Source organism: Coffea arabica, chromosome 9e, assembly GCF_036785885.1.
Source record: "Coffea arabica cultivar ET-39 chromosome 9e, Coffea Arabica ET-39 HiFi, whole genome shotgun sequence".
Taxonomy (NCBI): Eukaryota; Viridiplantae; Streptophyta; class Magnoliopsida; order Gentianales; family Rubiaceae; genus Coffea; species Coffea arabica.
The window spans coordinates 35,812,155-35,837,430 of record NC_092327.1 but is presented as its reverse complement, the minus strand read 5'-3'; the positions used below and the strand labels follow the sequence as shown (position 1 = coordinate 35,837,430).

General features: G+C 36.5%; 3 protein-coding genes across 3 annotated transcripts; all 3 read right to left on the bottom strand.

The window, feature by feature from the left end:
- Positions 1-3,038: 3,038 nt before the first annotated feature.
- Positions 3,039-5,508, bottom strand: LOC113709734 (pentatricopeptide repeat-containing protein At2g03380, mitochondrial). The gene has a single exon (XM_027232584.2). The coding sequence runs from the start codon at positions 5,211-5,213 to the stop codon at positions 3,294-3,296; it is 1,920 nt and encodes a 639-aa protein (XP_027088385.1). The 5' UTR covers positions 5,214-5,508; the 3' UTR covers positions 3,039-3,293.
- A 358-nt stretch (positions 5,509-5,866) lies between these two features.
- Positions 5,867-11,856, bottom strand: LOC113710703 (meiosis-specific protein ASY1-like). Its single transcript, XM_072066587.1, has 22 exons — positions 11,749-11,856; positions 11,567-11,623; positions 10,653-10,749; positions 10,504-10,572; positions 10,324-10,416; positions 9,876-9,999; positions 9,700-9,769; positions 9,556-9,594; positions 8,995-9,123; positions 8,796-8,909; positions 8,653-8,695; positions 8,526-8,567; positions 8,325-8,449; positions 8,179-8,191; positions 8,007-8,083; positions 7,815-7,913; positions 7,063-7,213; positions 6,904-6,983; positions 6,755-6,812; positions 6,495-6,661; positions 6,249-6,386; positions 5,867-6,163 (listed from the first exon to the last, which is right to left on the bottom strand). The coding sequence occupies exons 1-22, from the start codon at positions 11,749-11,751 to the stop codon at positions 6,110-6,112; spliced, it is 1,842 nt and encodes a 613-aa protein (XP_071922688.1). The 5' UTR covers positions 11,752-11,856; the 3' UTR covers positions 5,867-6,109.
- Positions 11,857-12,815: 959 nt separating this feature from the next.
- On the bottom strand, positions 12,816-24,342 carry LOC113710590 (uncharacterized). Its single transcript, XM_027233686.2, has 15 exons — positions 24,176-24,342; positions 23,972-24,079; positions 23,717-23,831; positions 22,375-23,117; positions 22,119-22,250; positions 21,581-21,661; positions 21,254-21,377; positions 18,802-19,125; positions 17,873-17,937; positions 15,962-16,130; positions 14,772-14,876; positions 14,545-14,646; positions 14,289-14,462; positions 13,339-13,470; positions 12,816-13,260 (listed from the first exon to the last, which is right to left on the bottom strand). Coding segments are annotated over exons 1-15 (2,538 nt in total). The 5' UTR covers positions 24,178-24,342; the 3' UTR covers positions 12,816-13,098.
- Between the last annotated feature and the right edge of the window lie 934 nt (positions 24,343-25,276).

Sequence of the window (25,276 nt, the reverse complement as noted above, 5' to 3'; positions counted from 1 at the left end):
AGGATACAAAGGAATCAAGAATAATGATCTATACCCAAGAAATTCGATGTTGCTGTAAGAACTGAATAAATTGTCAGTATTAAATTTAATACATTTGAATGTATATCACATTAAGTGATAAATGAATAACTTATTATTTATTTTTTCGAACAAATTTTGTCTAGAAAATTCAGTACCACTTAATGAATTCAGATGTTCTAATTTTGGTTATCAAACGCATCTGAATATATTAAGATCTCATTAAATTTAAGTGTTAAATTGAATTATGAACTCCGCAATAGTGGCAGTAATCGGTCTAGGCTCCAAGAGTTTCACAAAGTTGTACAGTTTTAAATCCGAGGGAAACAAGCATGGAAAAAGATATCACATCTTTACGTTGCAGGCATGGGAAGGATGAAAGCACCATACATTCAAGCTCTTCTTGTTTGATGACATGTGGTAAATGAACAATATAATGGTTTTGAAGTAGGAAGTTCAAAAAACCCAGATTCTTAATGCTATCATCAAGGAAGGAAAGTTCGAAGTTCTTGAAAACGCGAGAGGCAGAATGGAAAAAGAGCAAGAAATTGGAATTTGGCCATCCAATTTTGAGTCAAATTTCAAAACTTAAAACAGCTTTCCAACAAAACCAAGTTGCAGAATATGGACTTTGAATGATAATTTACCACCTCAACGAATTAATAGTAATATTTTGCAGAGAAACTAGTACGCTAATATGTTATTGTACCTGCATGTTTACCTAGATGCCGAATCGAGTCATAAACACACATTGAAGACAGAATTTTATTTTCCCCTACAAAATTTCCAGTTATGAAATGGCAAGGTGAATTTATCTGGAAACAATTATCATATAGTACTGTAGAGTAAACATCTATTTCCTAACAATCACTTTATAGCTTATGCTCAACCTGTCAAGGACGAAAGGCAGACAAGTCCCCTGATAAGCCTGTATAGTTTCTGTTGTACAATGTATGATGGAAAAGGATTCGAGACTCTACAAAAATTTGTCAATTCGCAGAGCTTAAAGAGATCAAACAATTATATTGATGATGAGGATTCCGCAAACGAGTATTGCCCAGTTTACATTGGACCTCAAGACGGGTTGAAGGAGGCCAGCAAAATCATGGCATTGCCAGGGCAACCAAAACGAGTGAATTTTGATCAGTATTCTGGGTACGCCACTGTTGATCCTAAGGTTGGTCGAGCTCTCTTTTACTATTTTGTCGAATCCGAAAACACTTCTAGCAAACCTCTTTTGCTGGCCATCACGTACCTCAACTTCTCCTCCATAACAACAAAATAACTAACCAAGCAGTGATCAACCTGAAAGGAATTGCAGTATGTTTTAATCTCTTCTTTTTCCTTTATTGGTTCCATGAACGTTTGTTGTTTGAACATCTACAATCTATATGTTCTGCATCTAATGGTGATATTTCTTGTTATTTTCAGATTGGAAATGCAGTTCTGGATACAGAAACGGAATGGAAGGGGCAACATGATTTTTTGTGGTCACACAGCCTAATTCCTGATGAAATGTATCAAGGTTTAGTTACAAATTGCATTGCTACAGATGGTTCCTTATCAGATGCTTGTGTAAACTACCTTGAACAAGAGGGAAAGGCACTTGGCAATATCAATTATTATGACATATATTCTCCCTTGTGATCTTCTGCTTCAAATACTCCTTCCGTAGAATGTGATTCTTCATTTATGACATTATCACCTCTCTATTCTCATCTGAATGAAATATCAAATCACCTTTGTTCCATGATTGAAATAGATATCTGGAGCAGATCCATGGGCAGATGATTATGCATTATCCTACCTAAACAATCCTGACGTGCAAAAATCACTTCATGCGACTACAACAGGAACATCCGGACCTTCGAGTTTGTGCAGGTACGTATGGAATCATACCATTACATTATTTAAAATCATTATTCCAATATATGTGTGTGTCTGTACACTTTACTTTGAATTACCAACATAGTTCTGTTACTTGGATTTTCATATATAGCAACTCCATTAATGGGACAGATAGTCCAGACCATGGTTCAAAGGCGCGGTCGCGGTCACGGTCGTGACACAGACCGTTCCACATTGGTTTCTACATATCGGTCGCGATCTCGACGAGATGCAAATTTTTGATAATAAAAAAATAGTAAAAATAATAAAAATTTGAGTTAACTCGAGGCGACTCGGCCATTTTTATCCTTCTCGGAGACGTCTTGGCCGAGTTCTTGGCGATCCATTATCTCGGAGTAATCTCGTCTCGGTATTGAAACAGAAAGAAAGCCCTGTTCTGGTGACAACTCGGCCGAGTCGTCTCGGTCTCAGTTTTACCTACAATCAAGGAGCTAATGGCAAGTGGCATCAACTTGTGGATTTATAGGTAACTAAGTGATGACCTTGTGGTTGTGTAAAAGCTAGCATTAACGAGATTCTACCTTTCCATTTCATGTGTAAACTAAGAAAATGGAACAATTTTGAATTGAAGTGGAGATACAAATGACTTTAATACCTGTGACTGACGGCAACTAGGTATGCGATAAACAAGTTAGGGGTATCTGTGAAAAGGAAAACCACTTTTCATCCTTGGTACACCCAAGGCGAGGTAATGAAGAGCTGAATCTCAGATGCATTATACTTTTTTCAAGTCATTTTTATTTCTGTCCAACACTTAGTGTTGAATAGACATGATCTAAATCAGGAATGATCAGGTTGGAGGATATGTGGTGGAATATCAGAACTAACATTTGTGACCGTACGAGGAGCTGGACTTTTGGTTCCTCGCTATCAGCCTGCTCGTGCACTTGCTGTATTCTCATCCTTCATGGAAGGAAAGCTTCCATCATCAAGCTAGAACAAGATGAAATGGTGAAAGAGAAAAGGATTTTGATTAGTGTGATCGTTGTTTCCAGTATGGTTCAACTTTGTTGAACCAAAACAGGTTTCTGTACTTTGCTTTAATTCTATAATATTATGGGGGCTTGGTATGTACCCCAGCTTTGTGGCTTGGTCATCATACAGCTAACCTTTAATCCGAGATTAGTCTAGTTTATACTTGTTCAATCATCTAATTTGACCACGTTTGGAAACATACTAATCACTACATTTTAGCACATCCGCGCTCAAGAAAATATTGAATTTACATTCCTAGATGAAAGTTACAAAGATGGCATTTCCTTGGCTTCAAATCCTCGGTCGCATTTCTTGAGGCACTATTGACTGATAACCTTTCGAGTCACAGATGCCTTGAACAAACCCTTTGAGAATTGAATGGTGCCACTAATTCAGCTTCCACTACTGACACTGCTATATCCAAATTGCTTGACCAATCCTCTGCTTTCCATTAACCTCCGTACTCTCACAGCATCATCTGGTCTTCCAGCTTTAGCATATAAATTTGACAATGTCACGTAGTGTCCAGCATTTTCTGGCTCCAGATTGACCAGATGCTCTGAAGCCAGGACTCCAATTCTTATGCTTTGCTGTTCTAGAGAGGCAGCAAGTATAGAACCCCAGATATGTTTATCAGGCCCGTGAGGCAATTTTCTGATGAAGTCAACAGCATCATCAAGCTGACCAGACCGTGCTAGTAAATCAACAAGACATGTAAAGTGTCCTGTCTGAGGTTTGAAGCCAAAATCAGTGCTCATCCTGTTGAAAATCTTGAGACCCTCGTTTACAAGACCAGAATGACTGCAAGCTGACAGCACAGAAGCGAATGTCAAAGAGTTGGGGCTAACACCAGAACTACACATCTCTTCAAGGAGTTTAACAGCTGCTTGGCCGCAGCCATTCATTCCAAAGGCTCGAATCATTGTATTCCATGATACCAAATCCCTCGATTCCATTTGAGAAAATACCGAATAGGCAATATCAACATCTCCACATTTGGCATACATGTGAATGAGTGCGTTACAAACCGGACCTGATTGAGTAAAATTGTCTTTTATAATGTAGGCATGGATTTGTTTCCCGAGTTTCAGGTCACACACTGGCAAAAGAGTGGAAACTGTTGTGTGGTCATTCTTAATTCCCATGTTTTGCATGTCTGTGAAGCACTTCACAGCCGAATCCACCCTTCCTAATTCGGCAAAGCCAAGAATCATGGCGTTCCAAGTAACAACATCAGATGTATCCATCAAGCCAAATACATGCTCTACGTCTTGAGTTCTCCCACACTTGGCGTATAGGGCAACCAAGGCAGGCCCAGCTGACTTGTAAAATGCATTCCCTGGTTGAACTTTAATCCCAGAAGCATGAATCTCTTGTCCAAATCTTAACACCCCAGATTGTCGACAGGCAGCAAGGACACTGGAAAGGCAGTCTACATCTGGACAAACTTTTCCTCGGCGAACCATAGTCCTAAAAAGATCCAGAGCTTCTACATGTTTTCCTATTCTAGAATAACCAGATATCAAAATTGTCCATGATATTACAGTAGGTTCCTCAATCTGCCTAAATATTTTCAATGCGTCGTCACATTGCCCCATTCGACAATAAGCATCCATTACAGAATTCCAAGCTACAATATCAGGCTCCATCCCATCCAATCTCATAGACCCCAGCATTTCCACAGCCAGCTCAGCAAATTCATTATATACGTACCCTGAAATCATTGCATTCCATGACAACAAATCTCTCCCCACCATAAGATCAAAAACCAACCTTCCAGAACCAACCTCCCCACATTTTGAATACATATCAATCAAAGCATTGCAAACCCGGACATTACTTTCCACTCCACACACAATTACATCTTTATGAAGCTGAATGCCAACTTCTAAATGCAAACTCACAGCGCACGCTTTCAAAGCCTTCGGAAACACGTAATTATCAGGCAACACACCCTTGAATTTCATTTCTTTGTAAGTGAATATGCACTCGTTAAAAATCCCATTTCGCGAGTAGAACGAAATGATAGCAGTCCAAGCGAACACGTTTGGTTCAGACAATTTGTCAAACAACAGGAGGGCGATCTCTATCTGGTTGCAATCTGCATACATTTGAACCAATTTGGTAGACATGAAATAATTCTGTTGAAGCCCATTAATGATGATTTGCTGATGGGCCTGTTTTCCTTGGTTTAGCGCTCTAGAATTGCTGCAGAGTTGAAGCAAATGGTTGAGTTGAACTGGGGTTGGTAATTTGAAATTGGTAGTGTTAACAGAAGAAATTTGTCTACGAACAGTCCAAAATAGTCTCATCCAAAATGCAGTAGAGTTGCATCTGGGTAGCTAAATAGAAGTTGGTGTACAAATATACGGATATGTCAAATATTTCTTCGTGTCAAATTATTCTGAGGAGGGGACAAAAAAGGGTGTAACTCTTGGGACAATGAACAAACATTTACTCAATTTTCAATGTCGAGATTTTGCTAGTAGTTAAGCGTGGACAATCACATATCATAAAGACATAACCCAAAGTCTGTCTACTTCAATAAAATTTCTGATTGAGTTTTGCTAGCAATAAATTGCTTACTCGTAGCAGACAATGATGATGCTTCAAAGTTGTACTTTGTGTTTCTAATTTTTAGTAGGATATTAATTCTACATGATGTATTTCAAGCTTATCCTTAGCAAAAGCCACTTCAAATCAAACTAGTGAATCTAACTGTGCATCTGAAAAATTTGCCAATAAGAAATGGCTAGTTTAAATCCAATAACAGTAAGTATGTTGAAAGAGAATTATGATGAAAATTTGATGTCGAATGTGACTAGATCAAACATGATTCTTGAAACGCTAAGGTAAAAATCCATACATAACCCGGTAGAGGACAGAAAATGGAAAATAAATAAATAAATAAATAAAAACCCAAGACACAAGGAGGAGGTGGGAATAAGAATTTTAATACCACTGGTACTATTTAATTTGCAATTTGAAGAAGTTAATAGAACATTTGGCATGTATGACAAACAGTCAATCCACTCATTCAACTAACTACTGTAGATAAAACAGGAAAGAACTTAAAGAAGTTTCTAAATCTCTAGGAAAGAGACATGACCCAGGATTGGACATACTGCCTTTTGAAAGCTTGTATAATATAATGTCTGAAGAAACAGAGTAAACCCGAAAAACAACCGTTATAATGCAGCAAGAGCTTCTACTGAGCTTGAGATTTCTGGCGCTTTATGTACTGAAGGATTGGCTCTCTGACCTGTGAAAGAAAATGGTACATCTCAGGAGAGAATTATATCAGGATGACAAATATCTAACCAGTTTATGGCAAATTTAGAGCATACCGTGCTTGCTTTCCTGTAACGCTTGCCTTGTGTGGACCTGCTACATAAAACAGTGTCAACTTCATCTTGGAGATTTGCGTTTGATTTATCTCTGCCATTCTCAGCCCCAGCAGCAAAACTCTCCCCAGAAGCCACGGGCTGTCAAACGCCAATACATTAAAATCAAACCACTGAAATATATCAACAAACAGATAGAATTGTGTTGCTTTCAATAGATGGTTTTTGTCATTTCATGACTGAAAAAACCTCAGCTCTACTCATGGGTGTATTTCCATGCTCCTTTCTCTTTGAGACAGTGTGCTCGCTCCTAATGGAGCCATTCTCATATCCATCAGATCGGCCTCTAGTACGTGTAAGATCTGATCCAATAGAGTGAAGGCCACCACAGGTGGACAAATCCTTGTGACTATTTCCTAATTAGCCACCAACAACATCATTAATTTCCATTACTGTATGCAAGAGTCATCTCTCTCATCCAAAAGTACAGAGGAGGTATGATCAAGTACCATTTGCCTCAATCTCTAGACGGTTGGGCTTTTTAGTAGATTCATTAACATCCACATCCTGGCCATAAAAAAGTTGATTAGGAATAATTAAAGACGTGCACTATTATATAAGCCTTCTAAGTAAAAGTGTAAAAAACGACGACTATCACCATGGCGGCATCCAAGTCCAGGGTTTTCTTGACTTCCAACAACTTTTTCTCTGTCAGATCTGAGTGTATGACTCGCCTCCCTAAGACGAAAAATGAAAATGTAAATGATACAGCTGCTTCCAAACATAAAGACGAACGACGTGTTTGAACTGAATGTACCTAATTTGCGGTTGCTATTAGCCTCAACAAAGCCATCTTGGGTCATTTTATTTATTAACTTTCGCACAGTAGTCAGGTTGGCTTCTCCATCGAGTTTACTCTGAAGCTTTGCAGCAGTGATGTAGTTCATTGGGAGAGCATGATACAAAGCCTGAAAAAAAGAGATAACCATATGACAAGCTATGCAGGAATATAGGAAAGAAATAGCGACCTGGACAGCAACTTTACTTCATAACTACAGTCTTCGTCAAATATGATGCAGGGGTAACAGAATTTTGATGAACTCCAAGTTATCCTACCCTTTATTTAGATTCTTATTTTCCAGGTTTTACCTCAAAATTCTTATTTAGTCAATCAACCAGACTCGTAATGAAAAACAAAGTAGCTCTGCCCATAGGTTCCAGAGGATGTGCAGTAGTCGAATTGGAAAAATCTGTTCTTGAAACAAAAACCACAGTAGTTGCATTTCCATGGCAATCAGGTAATAAAGAATCAATAGACCCAACTCAAAAATTTAAGCATAAAGCAGACAACATAGCACACTCTTCAGCAGTTCTTTCTATTTCCTTTTCTGGTTACATAAAACCAATGGCAGCTCATATTGCATACTCATGAGCTCAGTAGTATGCTGCAACGTATCCTTAAATGAGGTTGACATGCTTTACAGAGGAAATTCTGATGGTCCAAAAGATTAACTGCTAAATGATATTAAACTTTGCCAAACGTGGACAAGAAATTTCAAAATACCTCACCTTCATGTACATAAGACCTTCATCTGTACTGTACTTTCCAATTGGTAACATTTGAACATTGGGTTCTTCTTTCACAACATCAAACTCATAGTCAAATTTCTGCAATTGATACATTGCCAAAAAGGGAAAAGAATTAAGACACGACAACAAATATGAGTAAAAAATGCTAATCAACAAATGAAAAAGTGCAACCTTCTTTTTGTTGATATTATAACTGTCTTCACCAGATTTTGATAGTACACCTTCCTTAATGAGCTTATCCATGATTTCTGATACGAGTAAAACCAGGACGAAATGATGAAACAGTGGCAACAGTAAGTTTGTTTTGTAATCAGCTTTAGCACAAAACAGGTCTCTGAGTTACCTTCAATCAAAACCTGCAATAGAAATTTACAATGATAGCATGAACCATACTCCTTTACTATGAAGGTGCTTAATTAAGCTTATTAGAAGATTTTCAAAGAGATCAATTTTCTTTAACATAATTTCGCCATATAAACTACTGCTTACCACTGAGATATCTGGAAAGTTTGCGAGAATGTTGGTAATTTCAATGGTTTCAAGGTGGTAGGTGTTGATCCAGTCCTTTACCCGCTCTAATTGTTGTTCATCCTCTGCCGGATCCTGAGTATCATCTGAACAAATAGCTTGCCATGGATCAGATTGTGATCCTGAAGTCCAGTATTATTTTTTAAGCAAGTAGATGTATACCTTCATCAACAGTGGTGCCATTTTCAGGACCCTGCTGCTTTTCTGCCAAAGAATAATTATTTGCTGAATTACATAAAAGGTGAATCTTCAAGAATTTGCAAAGCACAACACAATAATGTCCATTTACCGACTGGCGCAACTATGTATTGATCTTCATCTGACATACTGGCCTGAAATGAATTCCAGTTAAAAAGTTTTAGTATGTTGAAACATCTTGAATTATGTATGCAAGAGGGAAAGTTTAAACAGAACGTGCTATTGAGACATTACATCACTATCAGAATCACTATCTCCGTCAGTCTGAGAAGAATCAGCAGCTCCCAAGCTCACTTCATCCTGGTTTTCATCATGTTCATCCTCACAAGGATCAAGCACACTCTTAACCTACACAAGTTCCCAACACAATCAATGTGGATTAGATGCTGCCCTTGACCTAAATAGTATAATTTCCAGCAGCTACATCATTTACCTTCAGAGTTAGTACCAAATGCTTGCTGTTGACATTTCCAACCTCCATCTTGAGAGGAATTTTACTCCAGGGATTTTGAGCTTCCTCTTCTGTGCAGCCTCGGAAGAAAGGAGGCTCATAATCAGCAGGCTGCAAGATCAAGAGTTTTTCTCTTACTTTATGTGGACAATATAAGGAAGCCAAGCAAATGCACAACTTTAAAGAATCCATAAATGCAACTTTATGGAGGTGGATTAATCCATGAGATAGCTGCCATATGCATGGCCATAACTACTCGAGTCCTAACAGAAGACTAAACTATCCCCCTCATATACTAATTACCTAAATATTTCCGATATAGAAGATTAGAATACCTCAAAGAGTATGACAGTAAATTATGGAATCCTTGAATATTTCAATTTGTGTCATGTACTCCAAAGAAGAAAATGGATAGACAATCTATGTGTGTATACAATTTAACTACCTGAAACTCAAATAATAGTTATTAAAGTTCTTTAGAAACTCAATAATACAATGAGTGGTGGAAATAACTGGTAAATTATAACTTGATAAATCACATACCGTGATGTCCTCATACAAGAGCTTCATCAGGATAATACGCTGAAAGAAAATATGTTAAGTTTAGAATCATGGAAACAGAAAATGACCTCAAGTATGAGTAACAGAAGTAATTTCAATTTAAGTTTAAAAATAACAGTAAAGTACCTCTTCTGGCATCTGGTCCAGAGTTCTCATCAGTTGAACCAATGTTCTGACCATCTTACATGCAGAACTCCTGAAAACAATGGCTTGCATAAAACTCCAAGCCACTCTTGAAATAAAGTAACATTTTCAACATAACAACAACCAGAATCTAGATCCACTTATCTTGCTTGAACTACCTCATCTCATTGGGAGTAACTTCTTTTGTGGAATTGCATTTGAAGGTCCCTCCCTTCTTGGTTCCAGAACGATTAATGTTCATTGAAACTTCTTGAGAATCAGAATTTGGATAACTGAAAGAAACTGTGGGAACAAATGTGTTAATATATGACCAAAGCAACAGTGGAATGTTAAAAAAACAAATTTCCTAAAACAGAGAGCAGTATCTATGTCCTGCTTTATGTATTATGTTCATCACTAAGCAAATTTTAAAGTGGTATGAACCTAAGCTGTAGAAGCACAAAGGTAGTTCCTCAAGAAAAAAACTAAAATGCAACTGTCTTTGTCTGAATTCATGATTTAGTGTTGTTGTACAAAATATCACATGTAAAAGATGATACGGTGTTGTCAACATTATCTCCACGACCACAAATTCCTGCAGAGCAAATTTAAATTGTAGCATCTTACATGCATATTCTTCAATCATTGGCCCTTCAACAGCTTCACACACACAAAAGAGAAGCGTTTTCAGGTACTTCTTCTGTAATGCATCATAAACACCTACAAATGAAAAGAAACATGCGTGAAATAAAATAGAGAGAATAAGATTCTGAGCTATAATTCCAGCAGATAAGGAGATAGACAGGCCTTTTTCCATCCAGTCAATGAGTCTGCGTGACTCCGCATCCATTGGCATTAGTTTCTTAATTTTCATATCTGATAATAAGGCAGAGAGTAATAGAATCAATCCTGAAACTCAGTAAGCACATTTAGCACAAGTGTCATAGAAAGTTTACCCAAGGCTGGAACAGATTTGTCAGTGAAATATTTCTCAGGGAAAAGGCCCCTGATGTAACTAATGTTGAATATTGCAATTCGCAGCAGATTCCTCGTCTGTTGATTGTCACAGATAAAATAAGATGGAGCGGTTCGTGGTGTCCTCAACAGATAAGAGTATTCAGATATTAGAAACCTTAACCAAAGAAAACAATCTAAAACACAATCGAGATTTGCTCCAAGTAAAACAAACAGAAAATCACCATTCTCAGTTTTGCAGGAGGTTTTACCAGGGAGAACTTGGTAAATTAGACTTATATTATGATTAACAGAGATTATAGCACATAATTAACCAAAACAGGGGACGAATCAGATCTCTCCATTGGATAACCGAGTAATTAAACAACTATAACTAAATTCAATGCTAATTGTGTGTACAATTTGCGTAATACTCCTCTACTCTCTCATCTCTAAGAGCAATTTGATGAACTTGATCAAAACACATGAGATGAACAAGCAAACATCAGGCAGAATTCATCATTTAAAAGCGCAATATCTCCAGTTAAAACTCCAATACAGTTAAATTCTTATGAGAAATACTCAAGGACGCAAACTGCTTCAAAAGTCAATATCTGGAAACTACATTAGGCCATGATTTGTGTAATTTTTCATTCATCATCCAAAGATAGAACCTCCAGTGATCAAAATTCTACACTAAGTAGCAAAAAGAAGATCAGAAAATATGGCAACTAAAATGACGGAAACAGCTCCGTTGCATCATCTGATCAAATTAATCAAGACAAAAGGCGAAATAACAGCATCATCAACTCGAGCAACATGCATACCGAACGTTGAAGATAGAAGAAAAAGCTACTAGTACTCAAACTTTTAACAACGTAAAACATTTTTAAAAAAAATCAATGGATTAAATCACCAGGAGAAGCGAGTCCTGCTCGGTAATCTCCGATTCCTTCACTTTCTGCACAACAACCTGAAAACAAAGAGGAATTCATGGTTAAAATTTCTGGAAATTCATGCCGCACGCGATCGGAGCTGAGAAAAAGCGACGAAGTTTGAAGGAATGCTAAAAATCTCGAAGAGATTATCTTAGCTCACCATTTTTGTTTCTCGTTCCAGAATCTGTTAGAGAGAGAGAGTTGGAAAACTTGGAGAGAAGGAACGAAAGAAAAATTTGAAATGCGTTTGTAGTAAAACGGAAAGATGCTGAAATGGAATGAAGAAGAAGAAGAAAACTGGCGGGAGTTTATATAGAGACGTCAAAGGTAACGCGTGGTTAATTGCAATTAACTGTGGTTAATTGGGCAATGTGGATTGCATGAGGGGAGGGGCAGACTTGTATTTCTCTTTAAAAGTCGGGGTATTTGGATGAAGAATGGTATTCGTCTTTTCTATTTTTGTGGTTTGAGAAAATAATAAGGAATTTACGATTTTTCCTTTTACTTTCTGTAATTTATGAGAAAATAAATTATGGTGACGGATTAATCATATTAAGCCGGTGTGCATTTAATTGGTAAGAAATTAAACAAAAAGAGTAAAAAATATTAGGTTATTGTGCGAATGTTGCCTATGGAATTTTCTTGTTTTCCATTTTTTCTTTATATAATTTCATGGGTTTTTTTTTTTGTATATTTTGACATTTTTTTTATATATAAATAGGAGGTTTTAAATTCAAAACTTCCTATTTACGATCCCTCCTACTGTACTACCCAACCTAATTTTATGAATGAATTGTCGCATTAATATATTGTAATTCTATTTCATAAATGGATTTGACACAATTATATTCTATTACTTTTTGTTTGCAAGGACGTGGAATATTAGAGCAAATAAACAATTGCAAAAAAAAGAAGAAGAAGAACAGTGAGTGCAGAATTCTGCATTGGACTTGCAATCCTTTGTTCACCTTTTAAACAATGAATCTTGTTACAGTTAGGTGCTCTGAGCCACCATATTCACAATGATTTTGCAGAATTTTTTGTATTGCTTCCCTCCTTATATTAACAATGATGTTAATTCACCAAAGCTACTCCAAGTCATTAAGCATGACTTGTCCATCTTAGCCTGTGCGTTTGGTTCCCTGATCTCAACTGTTGAGACCTTCTATCCTTGAGAAACTAAAGCTTACAGAGATATTTCAAGAAAAGTTGGAAATCAATCCAGCATAGCGCAAAAATTACAAAATCTATAAAGAACTTTAGTACTTATTTTACTAGCCCTTGTAAAACACCCCTCTAATCTTACAATGGCATTCTTATAGAAGAGATCGTATGCCAGATAACGGCTGCCAACTGGGAAAAATGGAGCCATACTACACAAGAAAGAACTAAGCAAGACTAAGAAGTTAATCTTTTCTTTCCTTTTTTTTTTTATGGAGGAATAAGAAGTTAATCTTCATCATTTCTTTTCTATAATATACAAAAGAAAGAACAATGTCAAACCACCCAGCTAATCTGCAATTCTCTCAAACCTAAGACTGCCTTCATCCAAGACAGCCATGTGCTTCCTTTTCTTGGATAATTTAGTAGAACTTTGCCCATCAGTGTACTGAGCAGCTGTACGAGCCCGCAGTTCCTCTAAGCTCTCACCTTCTTTTGCTCTCTCCAAAACCTGAAGGTCAGAACGGCAATCAGATAACTTGGAACAGATATAATATATTCATGTTTCAAGAGGTCTCAACTAACATACCAGATGGCGACCATACAGATGGGTGTTAGAAAGAGCTTGAAGAGCATTCTTTGTCTCTTGCTTTGTCACATATTCCACAAAGGCAAAACCTCTGTGCTTCCCGAACCTCATTGGCAACCTCAAATGCTTTATCTGGTTCCGTATCATACTTACGATGTCAGTCAAAGAGAATAAATTTCAATGAATATGATAGAAAAAGAGGCTGTTCAACTTTAGTCCACCTCAATCGCCAGAAAGAAAGAAAAAACATTTAAGAACAACCATACAACAAAAACTTTTTTGTCAGAAGCCCTTCAGCTTGATTCTCAATTTATTTCCCTCCTCTTCTTTACTTTTGGGCCGACAAGGGGGGAGGGGGAGTGTGGTGGTAAGTGGGGTTGCCGCAATTTTGATAACTGCCTCAAGATGAAACCCCAAGGTATGATGTAGGACATTGGCAAGGCGTTGAGTCTTTGCCAGCCCGCCAACCCAACCCCAACCTCTCTTTCTCATTTTTTGGAAATTTCATGAAAGACTTTCGTCCGACTCTAGAAAAACCAACAGAAAACATTTGACAAGCTAGAAACAACAAAGAAAGAAAAGGATGGCATGATTCTGCTGTCAGGTTTGAAAGAGGCAGCATAGCACACAGAAGAACTGCAAATTGTGCCACAACTGAAACTCAGGTGACCTATAAACCTCATTAGCTGGTGTGAAACATGCTTATCACTGTGATCATGTGAGCTTATATATAGCATATTGAACTGTCACTGCTGATTATGCTTGATGTTCAAAATAAACAGAGTTAGTATCTGTAATCCACATGTAAGAACCTAAATGGAGTGCAGTAGTTCATTTTGAGGTCTAGTTATTACTTAACCAAATAAGTAACTTATCAATCATTGATTCAACAACACAATACTCTACTACTTATGGTCGTGACTCTTAACATGGCAATAAGTAATAGCTACCTGGCCAAATGGACTGAATAATTGTTTAAGATCTTTCTCCGTCGCCTCAAAAGCTACATTTCTCACTATTAATTTTGTCGAACTCCTATCATTCTCCCCTATTTTAGGCACTTGTTCGTCCTTCTTAGCATGACAAAGTTGCAAAATAAGTGCGTGCCCATCTAAAACAGTTCCCTGGGGCAAGGAAAAGAAACTGAAATTAGTAACTCAAAACAGTCTAAAAAGGTTTAAAGGTTGCATGAACAATAAATATTACCTGTAAATCTCTGCAAACATTCATTGCTGTATCCATGGAATCAAACTCTATAAAACCAAAACCCATAGAAACATTTTTCCCATTCTTTACATGTTTCTTCACCTGAATGCGAAAACCATTGAGTACAGGAAAGCATCTAAACATGTGAGTGATGACAACAGTAGCACTGGAAGTAACATGTTCTGAACTTCTGATGAAGTTAAGAGAATAAGAAGCAGAAGCATTACCCGGACACTCTGTACTCTTCCTTCCTTCAGGTGTCTGATGAAATGCTTTTTCAAGCTCTCATCAGATGTTTTGAAGTTCAGGTTCTTCACGTACAAAGATCTCGACTGTATGACCAAAAGATGGCAAACAAATGAGTTCTAGAATGGACCCTCAAGCTCAAACACATGACCCTAAATGCAGCTCATGCACCAAATAACTCAAGAGAACATTATGGAGGTCAATAGTAGGTAAATCACTAAGTTCAACATTGTCTGAATCAAATTGTGTTTCCTAATTGAAGCTTGATCTAAAGCCAACCAAGCTTTACTCATTTGCCACAAACAGACAACAGACACACACACAGAGACACAGAAGGTATCAAAATATTTTGAAAGGGGAGGGATTGTTGCAATGAACCATCGTTACTTCCCTTCACTTCGTCAAAGGCCACTGGATATTTTACCTTAAGATTATGTTTCCTAATTGAAGCTTGAGGCGGTGACGACCAACCTTGACCCATTCGGAACCTTCACGTAAGGAATTAAAATCGTCTGGAGGGGTATTAGTTGCGATGAACCATCTTTACTCCCTTACTTCGTCAAAGGCAGCTAGTTATCTTGTCTTATGCTAGTTATCCTAGATATTATCACGTGGAAAGAGGAAAGAGAGTTGTATTTTGTCTATGACAAGTGTCAGCAACTACAATAATCAACACACACTAACAGTTTTTACTTTCTCCACAGTGAAGTTTAGTCAAAACACCCGAACCAAGCGGAACTTATAATTGGTCATATGCAGTGCCTTTAAAGCCAACCAAATTGATAACTTTGAAATCAAGATAAACATTATAATTCATGAAATCTGGGCAGGAGGACACAAGTCCTTTATAACTCTTAAGTGCAACTAAAGCTTGAGCTGTAACACGCAGGCTTGAATTTCTTGCATCCATAAGTCACATTTTTCTGATAACCCCCCCCCCCCCCCCCACCACAACCAAAAAAAAAACCCCCCAAAAACCAAAAAAAAAAAGAAAATCAACAACAACAAAACTTCATTTAAAACATAGGAACTGTAGAAGGGAGAAGGGACTATAACCACACTCAGCACCACCTAGTTGAAAACCAATAGAAGATTTAAACAAATACAATAATTGTAAGATGAAAACTACCAATGAAGAAGAGTGATGACATGAAATAGCTCATATTATCACCTCAACCCTGTCAGGATCAACGTCAGCATCCGTAATTCCTCTTTGTTGCTCTAACAAAACTTTCTTTACATCATGCTCACCAACAACATTATCATCTGAACCATCTGAAGATGATGCATTTTGACTAAGGATGTTTGCAGGTGCCCATTCCAAGTACAGTGGAGCATCTCTACGTCACAATAAGAGATGTCATTATTAATGTCACTAATATTTACCATCTTGCAGATTTTCTTGAAATTAAAAGTATCACCATCAGGTTAAAAAGCTAAAAAAGCCAATCTCTAAACTAGGGAGGTCAATTAATTGACTGAACATGTCATTAAATACGTTCAAAACCCCACAAACAACAAAAGAAGCTGTCTGCATGGCATCTTTCAAACTTGAGGATACATTTTATACTATGAGAAGCAAGACAACAATGATATTAAAGTGCATTGGCAAATTGGATAGTAATCTCACAATTCAAGTACTCAAGTTATTTATGTAGATGACTAATGATAGCAGTTTATCCACATAAATTGGATTTAGATACGTGAATTTTTGCTTCAACTAAATCAGACACATATGATAAAGCTTTCAAACATGTACTCATGTAAGCATAATTGTGGTTAAGCCAGCATAATATTCAACTAAATGTGAACCAGCACATAAATTAAAAAAATTCTACACTATTTCCCGCAAAGAACCTTTAACAACTGCACAAATATTTTGCCTAAGAAGCATGACTACAGAAAGCACAACAAGCAATGTAACCATAAAAACAAGGCCATGTACATCATGAATTTCTAAAGGAGAGAATGGGAGGAAAGTATGGCAAGCAAGAAAGAGAGCATATGTATGTAGACAAGATACAAGAAGACAGCAGGCAAGACATAAAGAGAATTATTTCAAACTCCCAGCAGATTATAAACAAGAGGAAATTAAATCAGCACGGCATGGAACTTAATTCAAATGCATGTCTCCTCTAGATTACAAGTTTTTTTTTGCAAGAGACAAACATCCAAAACCTTCTATAAAACAGGGTCAGCAAAAGGGATTTCAGGCACCTCCCATCTTCCAACAATAATGCCAAAAAAAGCAAGCACTCAGATGGTGCATGAGACCAAGAATTTGAAAACAACTATCTGAACCTCAAGAACTATTAGTTTCATTTCTCTATCAAAACAGCCTTGTTGGTCCTTGTAAAAGGCTAAATCTATAGAAAGGAACATGGAAGAACACTGAGTTGTGGCCAGGCCAACCCTTAAATCAATAGAAAAAGCTCAAAGCAAGACATAAAATTAGCATATAACTGCTTGAAAATATGCAAAATAACTCAACCAGTATCCAATATGCCAAATAACTTGGATAGGAAATGAAAATTAGCTCCTTAAAAAAAGATAAACAGGATTGGAAGCAGCTGCTGCAAAGTATCATGAATCCATTATCAATCATGCATGGTTCCTATGAAATACAAGAAAAAGTCCTTATGTGTTGCTTCTATGAAACAAAATCAGCAGTCTGTCTACATATTCTCTACCACAATGCAGGATGGATTTCAATAGTTTACATATTGTTAAGAGAAATGAAGCAGCTTAATGCAGCACTTGGGCCATGAATATCAGATTTTCATCGCTAGGTTATGACCAACTCATAACCAAATATTCAACAAATTTGTTCCATTTACTTAATGTGTAACAGTATTACATACACAAGTAGCATGTAAAACCTTGCTAGCTTTGACTCCATGACAAATTGAGAGTTAGAATCAGCTGAAGACTTTAGTTGGTTTCCCCAGCTTAAGAAACCACTATCAAAGCTTCCACGCATCAAGGACATGATAGAAGAGTGCCAAGCACAGATACCAGATCTACAGGCAAATAACGAATGCAGACAATGAGTACTAATAGTGAACGAGGGTGCAAAACATACTTGTAACGCTTGTAAGCTAAACCCCTGAAAGCTGCACGTGCTTCAGCCGCTTCAAGGAAGACAACCTAAGTTTCGCAATAATAAGATAGCATAAGAATCTGAAGCATTTAAAAGAATAACCATAGTCTATCCAGTTTCTTCATCATGATATTTCAATTCTCTATATAGCATGAAAAAAATTTCTATCCCTAAATATCACTACACACATTTTGCTCAACTTTTGTCCAATGCCCACCACTGAAAGTTGTAGTAGCGTGGTTTAAATTTTAAATATAAAAATGTTGACATTAACTGTGAGTATGGGAGAGAGAGTATATATTGTCTTTGCTCGAGCGTAAGCCTGTGTATACAGGTGTGTGAATGTGTCCACACCTGCATGCCACTAGCTATTATATGCAAGACAGATAGCACAAGACACAGCTCCAGTCAGAGAAATAATGCAAAAGATTTTAGTGCTATATATGAAGTTGATATCATGAAAAGGTGTGGAAGCCATTCACCAATAATATGTAAGACACAGCTCCAGTCAGAGAAAAATCATGCAAAAAGTTTAATGCCAGATATGAAGTTGATATGAGTCAAAGTGATCTAGTCAACTCAATGTCTAACACGTGAAAAAATGCATGTAAAGAACAATTCAGAAAATGTAAATATTGGTGTGATAGCTCGAGAAGCCAGAACAAATATGATCTGGCAATAAAGCATGAAAAAGATACAACATAAAGACGAATAGGAAGTTTTCCTATTTTAAAAGTGAAAAAAATAAGTAAATCCATAAAAAATTAAAAAACCTAAAAGAAGTGCTCTATGTGCATCTTCAAGGTCAACTATGTCGAATGTTCAGTAACACAACGTAAAATGGACAGCGTTCATTTGTCACATCCCAAAAGCAGGGAAAAGAAAAATTTTCAAGCAGAGAAGATGCATACCAAAGCCAAGGTTTTTGACGGAGGTAAAATTATTTTGTCCAGGCTCCCATATTTCCCAAACATGTTAGCTAGTTCACCTTCAGATGATCCATAAGGCAAGTTCTTCACTAAAATAACATGGTTGCTTCTTTTTATACCATCAGTTTTTCCAGAAGCAAAATCCTCCAAGGAAGCAACATTGACCCCAGCATTTGCCAAAGCCTTTTTTGTCTCCGCAATCACTTGAGTTTCTCCAAGAGCAATACGAACAGCCAAGTCATCAGCTTCCTTATCTAAAAGGTCGCTCTTACTTACGCCAAATTTTCGAGCAATATTTTCCACAACCTACAATTTATGAAGCAAGTGAAAAAGAATTAGAGTTTGCTCCACATATACAAATTAGGAGAAGACATGGAAAAAGAAACTATTACAGACAATACCAATCCATAGTCAAAGATGAACATATTATGATGCCATACAAGATATAGAAATGATTATTACACCACAATAAAGCAAATTTAAAGACACTAAGGGAATCCTAAAACAAAACCACAGGAAAAATTGTTTTGGATAAATTAAGACTAAGCAGGAAAAATTATCCTAACCACCGCAAGATAAGAAAGAATTAAGGAGAAACCAAATTAAAATATAAGAACCAAATAGCAGTATAACCATTATAAGAAAGGATAAAGTAATATAGGAACATATCAAGCATCAAACTCTGTCCAACAATGTACATACAGTTGACAGAGAAAACCAATAGCGTAACTTGTAGGGTGAGAAATGCTCAACAGGTATGACATTGAAGTTGAGACTCTAAATGAGGAAAACCTGCAGATGCGAAACTCTAGTAGATATGAGAAACAATATTCTTGTCCCCCAAAAAATAAAAAATTCTCTAGCACATGCATAACTAAAATTAGTTCTAAAGAACTAAGGCAGTACTTGAGCAACCAAAGCAGCTGACTACATCAGACACCCAAACAACTAGAAGATTAAAGATGCTATAACATTCAGAGGAAATCCTGATTTAGGAAAGAGGTTAAAAACATTGACAGCTTTACTCAGCAGCTTTACTCAGTTGAAAGGAAGACATCAAAACTAGAGGTTGCAATTTGCGGGCAATGGATGAAGTGGAGAGAGCTAGCATTTTGCATGGCACCAAAGGGAGATGTACCTTTTTTTTCCTATTGTTGCTTTCTTTGCAATAACACATTTTCACTATATAGTGTACCTATGTGAGGAGAAATCTAGATTCATTTTCAGTCCTTAATCTAAAAACATAAAAATGACATCATTATCGCGGGCTGCATTTGTTCTTTTTCTCTCCTTGAGAACAAATGCGTGCACCAAAATCATTCAATCAATCATTTGAATTCTATCTTCTTTTCATCTTTTCATTCTCAGGAACAACACGGATAGAAGTCATGCACATGAGGTACAGTATGTCCAAAAGAGTGCATTCTTCCAAAAGCTCAACAAAAGTATTCACAACATTAAATATCAATTAATGCAGGATGCGAACATAATGCTGAACTATCCAATAAACATGTGTTTCCTTCAGGTTTTGAACTCCAAACATTTGCGCTTGCTATAACATAATATTATCGCCTAAAGCTGATCGTTGTTTTCATATTCTTTTTTAAGTCCTGTCAGTACTCGTCCCTCTCTCTCTTCAATTGTGTAATGGGTAGTGGGGTTGCAGATGAATAGGATAATGTAATCAATCTCCATAAGTTCTTAAACACAGAGGCCAACAGCTAAACTAATCATCTTACAACTTAAATATTAACACTCATTTAAAGAAAATAACGATATATACAATTCGCTCATTATCATGTTGCCCCAATGATAAAATGTTACCTAGTGATAAAGCTATTATTCCTCCCTGCAGTAAGACAGAAGGCCTGTTTTAATGGTAAAGCACCAAATTACACAACAAATTCTCCAATCCTATGGAAGAATAACTACTCTTTTTGTCTTGGGAGAGAAGGATAAAAGTCATTGGATGAAAGGTACACGACATGAATGGGCTTAATCTGGCATTAAACCAGAAGCAGTCTCTATGAAGGTGTTTGCCCAGTGCTCAACGTACCATTATCTTGAAGCTTTAGAAGAAGAAACCAAAGGAAGACTTTAGAACAAGCAATTGATGAAGAATACACCAGGTAATTTTACTCTTGTAGTCAACATACTCGATGGAGCGACTTCGGGAATTGTAAATGAAGCTTTTCTCCTACTCTTTGTTAGGGACTGGCAAGCAGCCTTGTTGTATGTTGGGTTGAAAAAGAAGCAAATAGAAACGAGAAGAATAGAATAGAAAGCTAGGAATCCTGATGATGAAATAGAAGGTCAAGAAACTTAAACAAAATCCTCATCAAATTTTAAGGGTAAACTCAAAAACATATGCAAATCCTGCAGAGCATTATAAATTCTTTCTGAGTCAAGCTGTGAAGATGAGTAAGAAACATACTGTATCAGGGCGCATGAACAAGCTATTCCATGATCGTGTATTTCCACTAGCCTCAGATGTCTTCCTCTCCTCCACCTTCTGTTGCTTAAAGGTTTTTGCAGACTGTTGAGTCAACACATTGGTCCTACAACACAAGAACAGTAGAAGTGTGGCTCTTGTCAATCATACAGCTTCTAAACAAGTACACAGGATACATTATTGATATTTAAACCTTGACATCGACGTAATTTTCCCTGTATGCATTTCAAAAAAGAAAAAAGAAAAGGAAGACCAACAATCTCTGCAGAATAGAAAAATCTAAAAATTTAACGGGGGAAAAAAACTTACTTTTGTTTCTCGTTTTGTTTTGCCACCATAACATGCAGTAATCTTCCTTGGAAAATGGAACTATCCAGTTCTTCTAGTGCCCTAAAGAAATCTAGAAGTTAGCTGCTTGAATTTTCAGATGCACATACAATGAATACAAATTTACACGACTTTATGCAATAGAATTACAAATGACATGCTCTCAAAATAAATAAAATATGCCAAGGAAAGACGGAAAAAAGAACCCTAACATGCTATAGAACTCCTTGGGAGAAGAAAATTTCATTGTTAATATAGTGACAAAAATAAAGTGAATGATGCAAAATATGAATCAGATCTAGATAATGAATTTGCATCACTAATACATGTAAGAAATGATTTATTCAAACAAAAAATCTAGCTTAAATCTTCAAGCACAATCCAATCCAATCAAATGAGGTAAAACTCAGATTTCGCACCTTGATGGTGCAAAATACTTTGCAATTTGAAGTCTAATGGAAACTAATACCAGCAAATTTTCATAAAAAAGCATATTTCTGACTGTTTCTCGATACAGTACCTAGAAGCAGATTCTGGAAGCGCATATAGAACATAAGCAATCCCCTTGGACCGTTTCGTATCTTTATCCACAACAATATGGACTTGCAAGACATTTCCAAATTTTCCAAAGTGCTCTTCAAGTTCCTCTTCTCTAAAGTCATTATCAGAAGTCAAAAGATAAGAATGTCACAAATTGGAAAGACCGTGGTTATTGCCATTCTGGCAACTTACGTTATTATGGTATGATTTTAAGAAGAAGAATGTTCAGTACTTACGTGGTAGTATATGGCAAATTACGGACAAATAGACGGCCACTCTCCAGAACTTCTTTTGGATCTTCCACAGTTGATGATGGTCCTTCAGTCTCAATCAGTTCATCAACAGGTTCTTCACCATCTCCATCTTTGTCATTTTCTTGTTGGACATCTTCTTCATCTTCATCTTCATCTTCAATATCCATTTCATCTTTGGTTTGCCTCCGAGAATCACTGTTACCATTTTCGATATCTCCTTCCTCATAACTATCCTCATTTTCTCCATCTTCACCTTCTGAATCTGACCACTCTTTCTTTACTCGACTTCTGAAATAATCCATATCAGATATAACATCATCGTGAACTGGATTTTGTGGTTTATCTGCATCTAGAGTCTCAGATGACCTATTTTCCTCTTCATCACTTTCATTTAACTTTGATTTCTGGTCACCTTTTCTCACTTCACTTTGCTTATCTCCAATCATTTTTCTTTGATCTGTTGAGGTAGCAATTAGGGTATCATTAGCCCACAACTTTGACTTACTTCGTGGCTGCATGACGTCAAGGAATTCCTGAAGCTGAGGATCGTCATTGCCATCATCCTTCTTATTCTTTTCCTTTTTCTTCTTCTCTTTTGAGTTTGCAATCTTTGAACTATTTGAGCCAGGCACTTCCTTTCCCTCCTCTGATGATTTCTCTTGTTTCTTCAATGAGTGCCTACTCCAAGGACGTGGAATATTTGGATCGCCAACTTTCCTGGCAATCTGGCAAAATGTAGATGAATTTACTCTCAGAAAAAGAAAAAAATCAATCACAAAATCTTTCCAAGTGAAATGAACTTTGTCTACAATTGTAGTAACAGGTACTATAACAAATAAAATACAAATGAGGTATTAATGTCTAAGACAATCAACTGATGTCATCCTTCAAGCATTTAAGCTAAACTCTTTATTCTTCAATATTTTCGTTATCTACTAAAACTATTATTAAAAGAGCAAGGAACTTGCCATTGCCAGGAACCTATAGCAATACAAAAAAGACCATTTCCAACTCATTTGGAAAGATCATTCTTTGCTCACTTTAAACTTTCAGGAATTCACTACTATAAGAGAACTTCAAAACTTGCAAAAGGTGACTGTACTAACTTAATCATGCTTACAACCAATTTATTTTGTAAGAATAGTTTAACTTCAAACCTTGCCAAATCAAACATACTAACTTCTAAAATCATCAATCTTCAAAAACTCATCCATGTTAGCATATTTCTTCAAACACAGTTAATAAAAGTTCAGAATTGCTACCAAAAATACCAAATAGAGAAACTGACCAAGAAATGAATAGAAAGGGTAAAAAAGAATCACACCTCGCAAGTAATTCTACAAGTATCCATGAAAGACCTATGGAAAAACTTGATAGCTTCCTCTGCTTCTTGCTCCGTTCGAAATCCTAAAAACCCAAACTGCCTACTCTTCCCATCCCTGCTCAAAACATAAAAAAACATACCAAGCAAAAAAACTTCAAAAAAAAACCCCGCGAAAATTCAACAATGACATCCTCATATTGCATAAAATAATTAATATCAAAAATTAATAACCAACAAACGCAAAAAGATGTATACTTGGTACGCATGAGCTTGGCATCAGTAACTTCACCCTTTTGGGAGAAGAATTCTCTGAGACGATCTTCACCAACGTACTTCGGCAAATTCTTCACACATATTCGAGACCTTTTCCATAAATGCACAAGCAATTAGTACAACAGTTGCAACTTAACTTCCAATAGAAAAAAAAAAAAAAGCTAGAATTAAATGATGGAGACTTACATTGCTTTGAATTTCCTGTTAGAATCAGCTCTATGCGTATGAAAGAGAAAAAGGGTGAGAAAATGAAGTTACTGGGATTCTGAATTTTGAGGGTTTTGAGGTTTTTCTCCACAGGAGAGAAAATGTGGCCGGTGGCGGCGAAGTCCTGAGCGGCGCCGAAGCTGCGGCAGGGTGACGAAAGAAAGCACGAAAGTAAGAGTTAGTTTATCTTTTGGGTTAATTACACTAAAACCCCTTATGTTTATAGTTAATTAGTTACCCCTCAACAGCCTAAACAACTACTTTTTTTTTTTTTTCAACATGGGCAGTATCCTAATTTTGCCAGACTAATCTCCCCGCTTGTGAGCCCTAATTTAAACTTTACAAGGTTGGGATTGGTAACACCCCTAGTTGGCTCATTTCTAGACTAAATTCACCTATAAATAGTCATGAAGTTGCAAGAATCAAGAGAACTTAGAGAAGGGGTGAAGAAACACCACAAAATGTAGTTCTTAGATAGTTTTTAGCTCTTTAGTTTAGACAGTATAGTTTTAATTAGTTCATCATTTCTTGTGTATTAACTAAATGAAAAAGAAGTTGGAGGATGAAAAAAGCAAGGAGAGAGCTCATGTGACAAGGTTACTCTACCTTTCCAACTCTTTATCTTTTGAAATTGATTTTAAGTTTAGTTAATATGCAAGTTTTGGATTTTATATTTATTATGTGTTTCTAAAGTTTATACCTTAGGTTTGGTTTAACTTTTTATGATTGTATTGTGTTAATTTCTTAGCTATTTGATATTTTTATTTTGAGCAAGTTATTTAGCACTTTTGCTTCTCAAATCATGATTAGTTTGGTACCATTAATTGTGATTATCTTTTTTTTTTGTCAGACAAATTGTGATTATCGAAAGGTGTTGTTTGTTCAATGAAAATTGGGATTTAATACTAGTTCAAGAAGTGCTAAACCTAAACAGTACAATCACGAGAGTAGAGGTACATTTTTGTAGTTTTAGTGATTCATTTTATATAATTTCATAGAGGTAATTAATTTGTAACTAATTTCATAACCACGAGAGTAGGCATGGTTAGTTATAAGTATAGTTGATTCACTACGAGAGTA